The sequence below is a fragment of the Stegostoma tigrinum genome, chromosome 14 (genome assembly GCF_030684315.1).
Source record: "Stegostoma tigrinum isolate sSteTig4 chromosome 14, sSteTig4.hap1, whole genome shotgun sequence".
Lineage (NCBI taxonomy): Eukaryota > Metazoa > Chordata > Chondrichthyes > Orectolobiformes > Stegostomatidae > Stegostoma > Stegostoma tigrinum.
In genome coordinates this window covers 50,001,262-50,016,005 of record NC_081367.1, presented here as the reverse complement: position 1 = coordinate 50,016,005, position 14,744 = coordinate 50,001,262, and the positions used below count along the sequence as shown (strand labels likewise).

Sequence of the window (14,744 nt, the reverse complement as noted above, 5' to 3'; positions counted from 1 at the left end):
TCACCTCCGGCATACAGCTCAGGTTCCCACGCCCCTGCCATACTAGTTTAAATCCTCTCGAACTACTCGAGCAAACCTTCCACCCAGGACATCGGTCCCCTTCCAGTTCAGATGCAATCCGTCCTTCTTGTACAGGTCCCACCTTCCCCAGAAGGCATCCTAATTATCTACATATCTGAAGCCCTCCCTCCTACACCAGCTGCGCAGCCACATGTTAAGCTGCGCCCGCTCCCTGTTCCTCGCCTCGCTATCTCGTGGCACCGGTAGTAAACTAGAGAACACTACTCTGTTCGTCCTGCTTTGCAGCTTCCATCCTAACTCCCTGAAATCACTTTTTATATCCTCAATCCTATTTCTGACTATATCATTAGTGCCAATATGTAACACGATTTCTGGCTGTTCGCCCTCCCCTTTTAGAACCTTATACACCCGATCGGTGTTGTTGAAAGAATGTTTTGGCTGCTCACAGTGGGGTAATATTAATAAATGAATACTGTCATATCACTTGAACTCAGGGATAAACCACGGGATGCACACATTACTAGGAATGCACTATTGACTACCATGTAGTGGGTGAGAATGAGAGATTCAAATATGTGGGAAAATAGCTGAATACAGAAACCATAGTGCTGTAATATCTGTGGATTCAATTGCCTCGATATTAAGTGAGATACCCACAGTGCAAAAGGAGCTGATGACTGAAAATTCCTAAAATGTAATCAAGTGAAATTTATTAGCAATCATTTGACCAGCCCAACAAGAGAGATACAGTTCTCGATAGATTTGATGCAGCCTGGCCTGCTGTGTTCCTCCACCTCCACACTGTGTTATCTCTCACACCACCATCAGCAGTTCTTTCTACCTCTGAGCTACAGTTCTAGGTTTAGTTTCAGAACTCAGGTTGGCCAGGTGGCTTAACAAATACTGAGTGACCATAACAGAAACGGTCAAAATACAATTAGATTACACACAATTCTGATAGACTGATGTCAAATTTACAATTTCTGGAAGGCAAATTTTCTAAAGCTATGCAATGTTCACCTTTCAGCACAGAAGTAGTTTACAGAATAACAGGAACGGTGTTTTTGCAAACAATTTACTTATCATTCCATGAATGCACGAAGACAAAAATTGTGAGTGGGACTTAGACTATCACAAGGGCATCTTTACTTTGTAAGATGTTGTCCAAATTCAGTTCACAAATGAATCTGGGAAACTGAGTTTGAATTACAAGAGGCATTTGTCTGACAAAGAAGTCACCACCTTCTGCATCTCTCAGCATCGTGTGGCCTCAAGAATATAGTGTAGCCTGAGGGATGTTGTTCAGTACATTTGCACACAAAGCCCCTTCGTTCAGTTCTTCTAATGATATAAATATGAGAATTACGTAAGGAATATTCAGATTCATTGGTTTCATTCCCTGTCCATCAAAGTGATGGTACTGCTAAGCACTGCTTATGTCACAGAGAGATGAATCCTAATTAGGGGGAAAGCTGCCCTGTTAAAATCTGCAACATACACTTTGCAGAGTTATAGAATGAGCGAGTTTAAATTTTAAGAGCTTTTCATAGGGATGCTGCATCATTTACCGAAGTTGAATTCACTATGGGAAAAAGATTATACTTTCTAGTCCTTGAACTATTAATTTTGTAATTGAATTCCTATCAAATGTATATTGAATGTATAGTTATCATTTTTTCACAAATTTTGAAAAATGTTCAGCCCTTATCATCTCTATCCTAGCTTGAAATCCTCCCATTGAGGGGGGCACTGATCAGAGCTCCTAGTCGGACCCTTGAAGTAGCTGAGATTTGGTAACCTGTCTACAACTTGTCAAAAAAAATCTGTCCTGTGGATTGTAAAATTCTCAGCTGCTCCCTGCCCTCCAGGAATAGTCAGGTCAACTCTTCAGAACCATTCAGTTATTGGTTCGTTCTGTCTTCCTCATGTAGCAGGGAGAGCTTCAATTGCGGAGCATGTCTGTTTCAGAATAGCATGTGAAAGTGTCGAGGATTATTTCTAATTTATTTTGTTCAACACCAATCTGATTGACAGTTGCCGACTGTTGTCACAGCTCCTGAGGTTAACGTTTTTGGAGAATTAGTGACCAGCGAGTTTTGAGAAGATTTGTAGCTCAGGTTGAGGTTCTGGGTGTGAGTTTGCTTGCTGAGCTGGAAGGTTTGTTTTCAGACGTTTCGTCACCATTTTAGGTAACATCATCAGTGAGCCTCCGACGAAGCGCTGGTGTTATGTCCCGCTTTCTATATATCTGGTTAGGTTTCCTTGGGTTGGTGATGTCATTTCCTGCGTTGGTGATGTCATTTCCTGTTCTTTTTCTCAGGGGTGGTAGATTGGCTCCAATCTGCTTGCAGATACCAACACTTACCAACAGGTGGCGATAGACCGGACCCCACAACTGGAGAACCGAATTACAGCTTTACTCAAAAAACTTCAAAAATCTGGAGAATTAAACAAGAGAGACTTCCAAAAAATGAAACCAGCTGGATCTAACACACCACGTTTCTATGGACTACCAAAACTTCACAAACCAGGAGCCCCCCTCAGACCCATAGTGTCGCTACCTGGAACACCAACCTACAGACTAGCCAAGGAACTACACCAAAGACTAAAACACCTAGTAAAAGACTCCCACCACTCCATTCGCTCCACCCAAGAATTCCTGAACACCAAACACACCAAGATAGAAGAGGATGAAATAATGGTCTCCTTTGACGTAACAGCCGTGTTCACATCCATCAACATCAACCTGGCCAAAGAAACACTGATGACACTATTAGAAGAACAGAAGACACATACACCAGACACCACCAACCTCATCAGCAAGGACAACATCATCAAGCTAGTGGACCTATGCCTCACCACCCACTTCACTTTCAATAACAAAACCTACAGACAAACCAACGGTACACCCATGGGATCTCCGATATCAGGGTTCTTAGCAGAGGCAGTAATGCAGAGACTCGAACAAACAGCTCTGCCAATCATCCAGCCCAAACTTTGGGTCAGCTATGTGGATGACACCTTTGTCATCACTAAACAAAACAAATTAGAGGAAACATTCAAGACCATCAAATAATACCCTTTACTGGCATAACATTCACAAAAGAGGAGGAAAACAACAACAAACTGCCATTCCTAGATGTCACAGTAGAGCGAACAGCCAATGGGGAACTTCAAACCAGCGTCTACAGGAAAACAACATACACGGACCAAATACCGAACTACAGGAGCAACCATCCCAACACCCACAAACGAAGCTGCATTAGAACATTATTCCAATGAGCCACCACACACTGCAGCACAAAGGAACTACGCAGAGCAGAGGAAAATCACCTATACAGCGTATTAAAAAAGAATGGGTACCCTATGAACACAGTCCGCCGATTCCTCAGCAATAAACCCAAACAAACAGACAAAACGGGCTCAGAAACCATAACCACTCTCCCCTACATCAAAGACATTTCCAAAATGACTGCCAGACTACTCGGACCTCTTGGCATCAGGGTAGTCCACAAACCCACCAACACACTAAAACAGCAGCTAGTGAACTGAAATACGGACAACAAACAAAACGAACGTCATCTACAAAATACCTTGCAAGAACTGTGACAAACACTACATTGGGCAAACTGGCAGAAAGCTAGCCACCAGGATACATGAACATCAACTAGCCACAAAACGACATGACCCACTATCACTCGTATCCTCACATACAGATGAGGAAGGACACCACTTTGATTGGGACAACACATCCATCCTAGGACAAGCCAAACAGAGACACGCACGAGAATTCCTAGAAGCATGGCATTCCAGCCGGAACTCCATCAACAAACACTTTGATTTGGAGCCAATCTACCATCCCTGAGAAAAAGAACAGGAAATGACATCACCAACCCAAGGAAACCTAACCAGATAAATAGAAAGCAGGACATAACACCAGCGCTTCGTCAGAGGCTCACTGATGATGTTACCTGGAATGGTGACGAAACGTCTGAAAAATAACCTTCCAGCTCAGCGAGCAAACTCTCACCCACAATTAGTGACGATTTGTTAATTATCTTCCTTTTGTGATGTACTCTGATCTTTTGATATTGTTGTGTTTGCTATTACAGTTATCAAGGCCTGTTTAAAAAATATGATGTCCTTCATTTTGGTATTAGCAGCCACAATTTGAAGTATGTTCTTTAGCGTGGATTTGTAAATACCTGTTGGTGGTGGAAAAATTGTTGATTGATTGTTTTCTGCGTTTGATGATGTGGTCCCTGCACTATCATCCATATCAAAATTTGGATAATCATCGGTAACATAATCTGAAATGAAAACAGAAAATGTAAGGTCAGGCAACTGTGGAGGGAGAAGGAAAATGATCACTTCAAGTTGAGAAGTTAAAAACTATTTGGACATGCTTTATGCATTCCGAGTTGATTTCGTGTCTTCAAACAGATGAAAATGTCGATAAAGTTGGAATAAATAGAATCAAATGCATTTCATTTTGCCAAATGAAAGTGCAATATACTTCAAGTACAGATTCTATTGTAATAGTTGAATATGCTTATTTGACAGTTTGATGTGCATGTATAATTACTATTATGGAACCGCTTGATTAACTTAATAGTGCCAGTGTAATGATCATGCTGAATTAATGAGCAGACATCTCTCTTCTGACATTATGCTTCCGAAAAGTCCAGTGGATATACTGAGGAGCCCCTGCAATGACATCCAGGAACTGACATGATTGATGTGCAGTAATGTAATAAAGATTTGTCATGACATGTACAAGTTTAGATGGTGGAGAGTTTAGTCCTTAATGCTTTTGAATATAAATTATGCTTTGTCTCATTCAAGCCAGATGCTTTGAAATGCTGTATTGTTTTCAAGGGCAGATATTTTCTTCTCACCTCTGGAATACAACTCAATCGTCTCTGTTTGGAGCAATGCTATCATGAGTTTTACCGTTGAATATTCCAAAAAAACAACAATGAGAGTGGAAGTACTTAGATTCAAGATTGTTTTTATTCTCTTGAACTTCGGTGACATTCTCTGGACAAGAATCCAGCATTTGGTGTTGAATATATGTCTTTGAATGATGGCTTCATCTGACCGGAGCAGATTCCCACCTTAGCCTCAACTTCACTTTCTTTGCTGCTCTCCCTAGCCATTCAAACCATGACTAATGAAAAACAAATCTGTCCTGGTCTTCCGTAAATTTAATGTCCCATTATCCACCACTCCCTGGGGTATTGAGTTCCACAGATGCATGACTATTTTTGAACATTTTTTCTATTAATCATCATGGAGTGGGTGAAATGAAAGGATCAAATATTTGGGCAATTACTTTAACTTTGGACAAAATTTCTCCTCTGTTTGGAATTCAATGTATTTGTCCCTGTTTGGGGCAATGCTATCACGAGTTTTAAAGATTGTACAGTCCAAAAATGACAAAAAATGAAATCAGTGAGCAGGCAATTAATTATGTTCCCCATTCGTTGCTACTTTTGTTTCTGTCATCACCGTGAGGAACTTAGTTTAAAAGTATGTGAAAAAATTAACAAATCTTTGTATTCCACAGGCAGTTTGCAAAGTTGAAAAGCCAACTTTCCTCTTCATACTCTCCTCTCCACCTATCTTCTTTTCTCTCCATCTTCGGTCCGCCTCCCCCTCTCTCCCTATTTATTCCAGTTCCCTCTCCCCATCCCCCTCTCTGATGAAGGGTCTAGGCCCGGAACATCAGCTTTTATGCTCCTGAGATGCTGCTTGGCCTGCTGTGTTCATCCAGCTCCACACTTTGTTATCTTGGATTCTCCAGCATCTGCACTTCCCATTATCACTTTCCTCTTAATTTGCCATTTTGAACAAAATTCAAAATAGTACAAACAGTGTCATAAAGCCATAGCCTTGCACAGCATGGAAATAGTACCTTCAGTCCAACTTGTCCATGCCAACCAGATGTCCTAATTTAATGTGGTCCCATTTGTCAACAATTGGCCCATATCTCTTCCAATTATTCCTCTTCATCTAGATGCTGATTCAATGTTGTTATTGTACCAGTCTCCATCATGTCCTCTGGCAGCTCAGTCCATAAATGCACCACTCTGAGTGAAAAAAATTGCCCCTTAGGTCCCTTTTAAATCTTCCCCACTTCACCTTCTGCTTTCTAATTTCGGTGCCCTCTACCCTTGGAAACAGAAGTTGGCTATTCACCCTATCTATGCCTTCCATGATTTTATAAATTTTGTAAACAATTGAATACTAAGGCATACATCCTTAATGAGATAGCCTGATCTTTACTGATTCTTCCAGCCCGACCAAATAGTCACTGACCCCATCTATCTCTACCGCCACATTAGGTGACATTAATTCTTTTCTTTTGGTCAATTTTGGGCTTGTTAGTGTCACCTCACCTTCAGCAATCACTTTGACATAATTTGTAACAGTTGCCACAGCTCCTGAAGTTAATCTGGTTGAAGGATTTCTGCTTTTTATTCATGGTCCAGTTGTTGTGCTCTATTCAGCTTTTTCAGACAAGGTTGTCATGTTTGCTTTTGCAATGATTAGGACCAGGTTAAAATAGGTTCTGTTATTTTTGAATTTATGACCAAAGATGGACCTGTGACAACTAGATAGTAGATAGAGATAATGGGAACTGCAGATGCTGGAGAATTCCAAGATAATAAAATGTGAGGCTGGATGAACACAGCAGGCCAAGCAGCATCTCAGGAGCACATTTGTGCTCCTGAGATGCTGCTTGGCCTGCTGTGTTCATCCAGCCTCACGTTTTATTATCTTAGATAGTAGATACTTGTACATGGTGGAAATGTTGATGGATGATTTTCTGTTTTTGATTTATTTTCTTCAATATCAATGTGAGGATAATCCTCACTGATAATCTGACATAAAATAGAAAATTCCCTAAGACTTCAGAGGCTGAATTCTCATCTACGGTGAGAGAAAAATGATCATCTATTTGAAATTGGATACAGGTTTTTCTTCTCTCTCCACAATTTCTGCTGGACCTGGATTATTTACCATCTGCTCTGTTTGGTGTCACTGAAAGAAATGATAATGATGATATTGGGAATAAATGGTATAAAACTTGTGTTTTTATTCTATTGAGTTTGAGTTATTGTCTGGACAAGAATCCAGATTTTGTTACCAGTGTTGACTATATGTCTTTCACTGTTCGGTAAAATAATTGAAACGTATATTGAAACTGCTTCAGGAGCTTAGGGATTTCAAATCGTGCTGAACACTGTGCAATAATTAGCATACATCGTGACTTCTGATCTACATTTGTGTAAAGTTCATTGGTGACGCAGTTAAAATTATTGATGTGAAACCGTCCCTAACAGACTCCTGCAGCAATGTATAGGCACATGCAGATGGGAGCAGCATTATTTGTTATTATTGGTTAAAAACAATCACCTAAAGCTGTGAAAAGGGTTTATATACAATACAAAATATCAAATTTGCGCATATTACTTGAACCCAGAAATAAAGAAAAGTTCATTGCTAGGCATGTACTCCTGACGCCAATGTTGTAGCAGAGTTAGTGGCACAGTTTGTAGGCACATTTCTGACTGTAAAATCCATAGGGCAATAATAGTTAAGTATTCAATTACCCAAATAGTCACTAGGATACCTGTAGTGTGAATGGAACAGAGGATAGAAAATTCTTGAATTGCATTCAACGCAGGTTTATTAGCCAGATTGTAATGAGACAGAGGTACAATCCTAGATTTAGTTTCAGGCAATGAATTTGTGCAGGTGGATGAAGTAGCAGAGGATGACCATAATGGAATTGGTCATCAAAATACAACTAGAGATTTAAGACAATTTTGGAAAGTGACAGAGAAAGAACAGGAATAAAAGTTGTAATTGGTGGAAGGCAGAGTCGATAAAGCTGATCTATGTTCGTCCTTGAACACAAAAAGTAGTCTTTTTTAAAAGTGACAAACTTGCTTTTGGAAATCATGGATGTGTCGCATCACTAATGCACTGAAAATAATATTTTGTGGTCAAAAATTCTAAGTGATTGTACTATCACAATGGGCAATTTTACTTTCTAAGGATGGCAGGGTGGCACGGTGGCTCCGTGGTTAGCACTGCAGCCTCACAGCGCCAGGGACTCAGGTTCAATTCCAGCCTCGGGCGACTGTCTGTGTGGAGTTTGCACATTCTCCCCATGTCTGCATGGGTTTCCTCCCACAGTCCAAAGATGTGCAGGTTAGGTGGATCGGCCATGCTAAATTGCCCGTAGTGTTCAGGGCTGTGTGGGTTATAGGGGGATGGGTCTGGGTGAGATGCTTCAAGGGCAGTGTGGACTTGTTGGGCTGAAGAGCTTGTTTCCACACTGTAGGGAATCAAAGGATGTTGCCCAAAAATCAGTTGTTGACTGAATCTGAATAATAAGTGACAATTGTCTGACAAGGAAGTCACCACCATCTGCATCCCTCTGCATTGTGTTGCCTCATGGAACAGTGAATAGTTCAAAAGATGTTGTTTAGCACATGTGCTTATGTGTTTCCTGTTTTGTCAGGCCTTAGTATTTTTTAAAATCTGTCAGTTCAGAAATGTGATGATACGTCTCTGGAGCAAATGCACTTGATCTAGGCCTCCTAGCTCAGAAGTACTGCCATTATCACTGCACCACAGAAACCTCCTGATTCAGGTCTCTTAATATATAAATATTTGAATCACACACAGGCAATTCTCAGATTAATTAGATTCATTCCAGTATGTTTCCCAATAAACATACTCCCACTGGATTATAGATGAGGTCATTCTTCCCTAAATTGGGATTAACTATAATCACTAGATTTTGTAGTATAACACTTGATAAGGGAAAGTATAAGCTAGTTTAAATATTGAAAGCTTTTGGTAATAAGTCTCCACAACATTTAGTGATCTTGGGTTTTTCATTGGAAACCAGAAGAAACTTTGTTTTCCTTGAATTATTAGTGCTGTAATTAATTTTGTATCATACATAAATTGGAAGTTCACTTCAAATAAAATTTAAAATACATTGTTTCACATACTCTTCTATATCTGCGTTTGAGGGCCTATTTTCATCCACTCTTCAGGGAGAGGAACACTCTTGAGGACAGCTGCTGGGATGCTTATAAAGTGTGAGGTCAGGTAACTTGTTGAAGAAACTACCAGGAGGTTCTCATTTTTGTTATTATATTGATCAAAGCCAGTTTAGTAAATGGATGCCTGTAACATTTGTTTTACAACTATCGTCTGATTTGTGAAGACAAGTGTGAAATCGTAATTACCGGTTGATGTTGGAAATGTTGATGGTGGGATTTCTGATCCTGGTGATTCTCTTCCTGTACTGTTTTTGATATCAATATCAAGATAATCCTCGCTGTTATAATCTGAAATAATAACGGAAAACACTATGAAGATTCCAAAGCTCAGTTAGCATCTATGGTAGGAAATGTGAAATTATCAATTCTGTTTGAAATCAGATGAAATGTCATGAATGTTTAAAAAAAATCTCTCTGCACACCTGAATTATTTATTATCAACCATCTTTGGTGTCACTGAAAGAAACAGTAATGATGATCATGGGAAAAAATGGAATCAAAACTGTGCTTTTATTTTATTGAATTGGAGAGACATTCTCGGAACAAGAATCCAGATTTTGCTCTATATCTGAAACATATTTGACTGCTGGGTAAGAAATTAGAAACACTCATTGAAACAGCTTCAGATTCTTTTCAAATTAGAACCAGGTAGAGGGTACGCTCATTGTCAGGCATCCTATCATATGTAAGGAGAAAGGTGACACTATATATGGCAAATTTGAGTGCAAAAATTGCAGCACAATATAGTTAGGAATTCAGCTAGACAAATGTTAACTGGAATACATGCAGTGATACAGGAACAGAGGACAGAAAATTCTTGTATTCCATTTGTGTAGAATTTATCAACTAGCATGTAACAAGTCCAATAACAGGTGTAATTCAACATCTTGTTTCAGGAAATGAAGCAGGGCAGGTGAATGAGGTAGCAGTGGGTGATGATCAAAACACCATTGGATATAACACCGTTATGGAAAGGGGCAAAGACAGAACAGGTTAAAAATTTGTAATGGGTAGAAGGCATATTTTATAAAGCTGATTAAAAGCACATCTTCAAATAAAAATACATTTATCTGAAGAACAGATAACAGTGAGTGTCGTTGACATCAAAACTATTTTTGATCAAATGTGACAACAAGTTGACCAAGCAAAGCTTGAGTCAATAGGAATTAGGAGAAACACTCTGCTGTTTGTGACTATACTGGTTGTTCTTCAAGGTCAGTCATCTCAGTTTCTGGATATCGTGGTAGGGGTGACTCCCCTTATTCAGGGGATTATCATAGGTACAAACATTTCCAGCTGCTACATCAATGATCTTCCCTCGATCATTCGGACAGAAGTAAGCTGCTCGCCAATAATTACACAATGTTCAGCCCCTTCCCAAATCCTCAGATACTGAAGCAGCCTGGGTCCAAAAGTAACAAAACCTGGACAATTTCCAAGTCTGGACCGACAAGTGGCAAGTAACTTCCATACCACACAAATGTCAGGCAATCAGCATCTTCAATAAGACTGAGTCTAACCATTGTCCCTTTACATTCAGTGGTATAACAGTCACTGAATCTCCTACTATCAAGCTCCTGGCAGTTTCCAGTCACCAGAAACTAAACTGGGCCAGCCATATAAATACTGTGGTCCCAAGAGTGGCTCAGAGGCTAAGAATCCTGTAGTAAGTAACTCCCTTCCTGAGTCCACAAAGTCTACCTACCATCTACAAGGCACAAGTCAGGAGTGTGATGGAATAATCCCCACATGCTTACGTGAGTGCAGTTTCAATAACACTCAAGAAACTTGTCACGATCCAGGACAAAACAGTCCACTTGATTGACCCATATCCATAAGAATTCACTCCCTCCACCACCAATGGTCAGTAGCAGCATTGTGCACCACCTACAAGATGCACTGCAGAAATTTATCAAGGCTTCTTAGATAGCACCCTCCAAATTCATATCGAGTATAGGAAAAAGGCAGCACATAGATATCGGAACACCACCACCTGCAAGTTCCCCTTCAAATCACTCACCATTCTGACTTGGAAATATATCACTGTTCCTTTGTTGTCACTGGGTCAAAATCCTGAAACCCCTCCTTAGTAGAATTACAAATTTACCTGCATCAAGTGGGCTGCAACAGTTCCAGAAGGCAGCTCATGGTCACCTTCTTAAGGAAAATTAGACATGGTAATAAATTCTGACTCAGCCAGCAATGTCAAAAAACTCATTTTTAAAGAAGCTTCTTACATTTTAGCCCTTGACCACAACGTCGTCTTGCTTGTATCTTGCACTGACCAGCCAAATGACCACTGCCCCCGCAAAGAAAAGGGCAGTTCTGCCAGAAGACACCTCCTCAATTTCCAAGAAACAGAACTTAGAGGCCTCTGAGAAAGCTTTGGCAAAGTTACCTTCTAAACCTCTGCCCGTTCAGGTACTGACACGTTGGTGTAAGAAGTCCGGTGTTTGAGAGTGCAATCTGCCTGTTACGTGGCTGTGCTGACAGACACATCAAGGCTAGGCACGGATTCTGTGTACCTAGGCAGGATTTCGTGACCAAGCACTAAGAAAGCAAGTAGACATCCCTGAGAGGCAACACAATCCAACATATAGCTAGGATAGGAGTGGTGCCATAGGGATCCTGAGGGCTTGTTAAGTCTCAATGCCAATGTCTGTGTACAAAACGCATGTGCGGCTGATCCCTGCAGATTGTACCCTAAAATGCTGCTGTGTGATGACCAACATGGAAACTCTTTATAGCCAGCTGTGAGCTGAAGCCACCAGGTACTTGCCCTGATATGTGTGTTGAAAATTCTTGGCATCTAGTTTCCTCACAGTAGTGAGGCAAAAGAGACAGTTAATAAAACCATTAACAAGCACAAATTCCCCTTAATAAGAAACCTGCCACTCCCTGGAAAGATTCTTAACTAAGTTATAGACACGAGACAAGAGAAACAGTGAACTCTTCTTGAAGTCGAGAAAGGCCTTGCTGGACTTTTAGTGTGATTCTGCCACATTTAGCATCAAAGCTCACATCATTCAGGCCCTTATAAAATTCTGTGCTACATAATCTTTTTAGAATATAAACTGTTAAAGGATAAGTTTGTTTATAATCAAGAAGTTTGTTTTGTTTTGTTCTCATTGATGAAACATGCAGTGAATTTGGTAACCCTAGATACTGCCAAAAATCAGGCAAATTAACTACTTAAGCGACTCAATCAGCCATTTACACATTTGTGATGGCTTATGCCATTGTACAGCTTGATTACCGACGCATTCTTCCCAAAGGGGCGTGACAATTTCAGTATACACAACTGAGGGTGAGTTGGGAAAATAGAAATGCTGATTTAAATCACTACATTTTAGAAATTGCAAATGGAACTGCACACTGTGCAATCATCTGCAGACATCCCAACTACTCATCTTCAGTGTTGATGGGAGGTCAATTTATCAGGTGATACTGCATTGTTAGCTGTTGCAAAGATCACAGCCACTTTCAAAAAGGATGTTTCTGCTTCTTGAATTTACAGCCTTGTTTTAACCTGTGATGATTAGAGTGGAATTGTAGATACCTGTTGATGGTGGAAATGTTGACAGGGAGATTTCTGCTCTTGATGATTCCATTACTGTATCATTTTTAATATCAATGTCGAAATAATCCTTAGTTGGGTAATCTGTAAAGAATACAAAAGATGGAAGCTTTCAGCAGATCAGGCAGCCTGTGTGAAGAGGAAGCAGAATTAATTTGTCAGGCTGATAGCCTGACAGTGTCACTGGTAATGATAACTTTTCAATTCTGTTTCTCTCTCCAGAACTGATGCAAGTTCTCAATTCTGTATAGAGTTTTTGCTGGTGCCAGGGAACAAAATATCAATTGAGTTAAATTGAAATTAAATATGAAATACCTGTTATTATTTATTTGCATTTGAGTCAACCCAACACAGAGATCATGCTTTTGTTGCAAACAATGAATGTAAGTATGTGACTGTTCATTAAGTGTTCAGAATGGCTGCTTTGATATGTTTATTATCTGAGGAATTGCCCGTAGAAGTGCCATCGTTAATAAACACACCCAGTTCTCACCTTATTGTCAGGGAATGTGATTTATGAATCTGCTGAAAACAGTGGGCCTAAGAGCAGCGGGCCAAGAACAAGATATCTTGAGCAGAAATGCTTGACTTGCAACAATTTTTATCATCTTCCTGTGTTCATTATGACTCCAACTACTGAATATTACATGCCCAATGTTACTGGGACTCCTTGGTGTCAAATGTGGTCAAATGCAGCCACGAGGTCAAGAGCAGTTATTCTCACCTCACCTCTGGAGTTTAGCTTGTTTAATCCACATTTGGAGCCAAGGCTCAATGAGGTTAAAATTGACCAGAAACAGCATAAAAAGGGCAGATTATTTGATTGATTTCTAGTTCTCCTGCACCTTTTTTTGATAATATTGACAATATTGTTTAGAATAGTGGAGAAAAAAGCTTTGTTCAGTTGAACAACGTGAATTTTCAGTTAGTGTTTTTTTTTAATTGTTATGATGAACAAAATGTTCTTTTACTTTTCAATTGTTTGCAGTTATATCTATTGTAAAATTAGTACAATAGAAACCTTCATATGCCAGTTTAGCTTCCCTCAAAATGCATCTGAGCTGTTTTCGGAAGAATCTCTTACCGAAAGTTCCATCTTCCCATCACTCTTTCGGTAAGAGATTCTTCTGAAATTCCTTTCTTGATGACTATGTCTTATTGACACCTATAGGTAAGGTCTATCCATGAAAGGAAAATTCTCCCTGTATCTACCCTATCAAAGCTTTTCAAAATTTTAAAGATCTCTATAGAATCATAGTATTTTACAGTACAGAAAGGGGCTATTCAACTCATCACGTCTGTACCAGCTCCTGAAACAGCTACCCAGCTAGTACAGTCCTCCAGCCCTGTCTTTGTAGCCTTCTAAATTCATCACTTTCAAATATATCTAGCTCTCTCATGTGACTTCCTGTGGAATCCACCTCTACCACTGCCTCAGCCAGTACTTTCCAAATCCAAACAAAGTTGCACCATTGAGCCTGTATTGTCTCTGTTTCTTCTTTCAAAATGTATTACCTCTCATTTCCCAGCATTGAATTTCCCAGCATTGAATTTCATCTACCAAATGTCTGCTCATTTGGCCAACTTGTCAATGTCCCTCGAAAGTCGCTAAGCATCATCTTAAACACCACTTCCAACTCATTTCCAATCTGAGAAATGCTAGGCCCAGAACATCAGCTTTTGTGCTCCGAAGATGCTGCTTGGCCTGCTGTGTTCATCCAGCTCCACACTTTGTTATCTTGGATTCTCCAGCATCTGCAGTTCCCATTATCTCTCGCCCACCTAAACCTTTTCTCTGTTTCCCATGTTTTAGCTAACTTCCAATCCATGCTGCGAAGGACCCATCAATTTCCAACCATTTCTAATTTGCTCACCAACCTGCCATGTGGCACTGTATCAAAAGCTTTCTGAAAGTCCAAGTATACAACATCTGCAGAACTACCCTCATCCACGCCCTTAATGGCTTGTCAAAGAACTCAACTAAATTTGTCAGGCACAGGCTGCCCTTGGCAAAGCCATGATTACTGTCCTGTGTTAACATTTTTTTTTCTAAGTGC

The 14,744-nt window shown here is 40.1% G+C and overlaps 1 protein-coding gene across 6 annotated transcripts in view; it reads right to left on the bottom strand.

Annotated features, from left to right (window-relative positions):
• The window catches only part of LOC125457487 (mucin-4-like), a 165,982-nt gene that overhangs the window by 141,858 nt on the left and 9,380 nt on the right, over window positions 1-14,744 (bottom strand). For all 6 annotated transcript variants that reach the window (XM_059651135.1, XM_059651134.1, XM_059651137.1 and 3 more), the window contains exons 2-4: window positions 12,670-12,771; window positions 9,297-9,398; window positions 4,227-4,331 (exon numbers count right to left, since the gene is read on the bottom strand). In XM_059651135.1, the coding sequence (XP_059507118.1) occupies window positions 4,227-4,331; window positions 9,297-9,398; window positions 12,670-12,771 (309 nt within the window). The remainder of the gene's footprint in view (window positions 1-4,226; window positions 4,332-9,296; window positions 9,399-12,669; window positions 12,772-14,744) is intronic.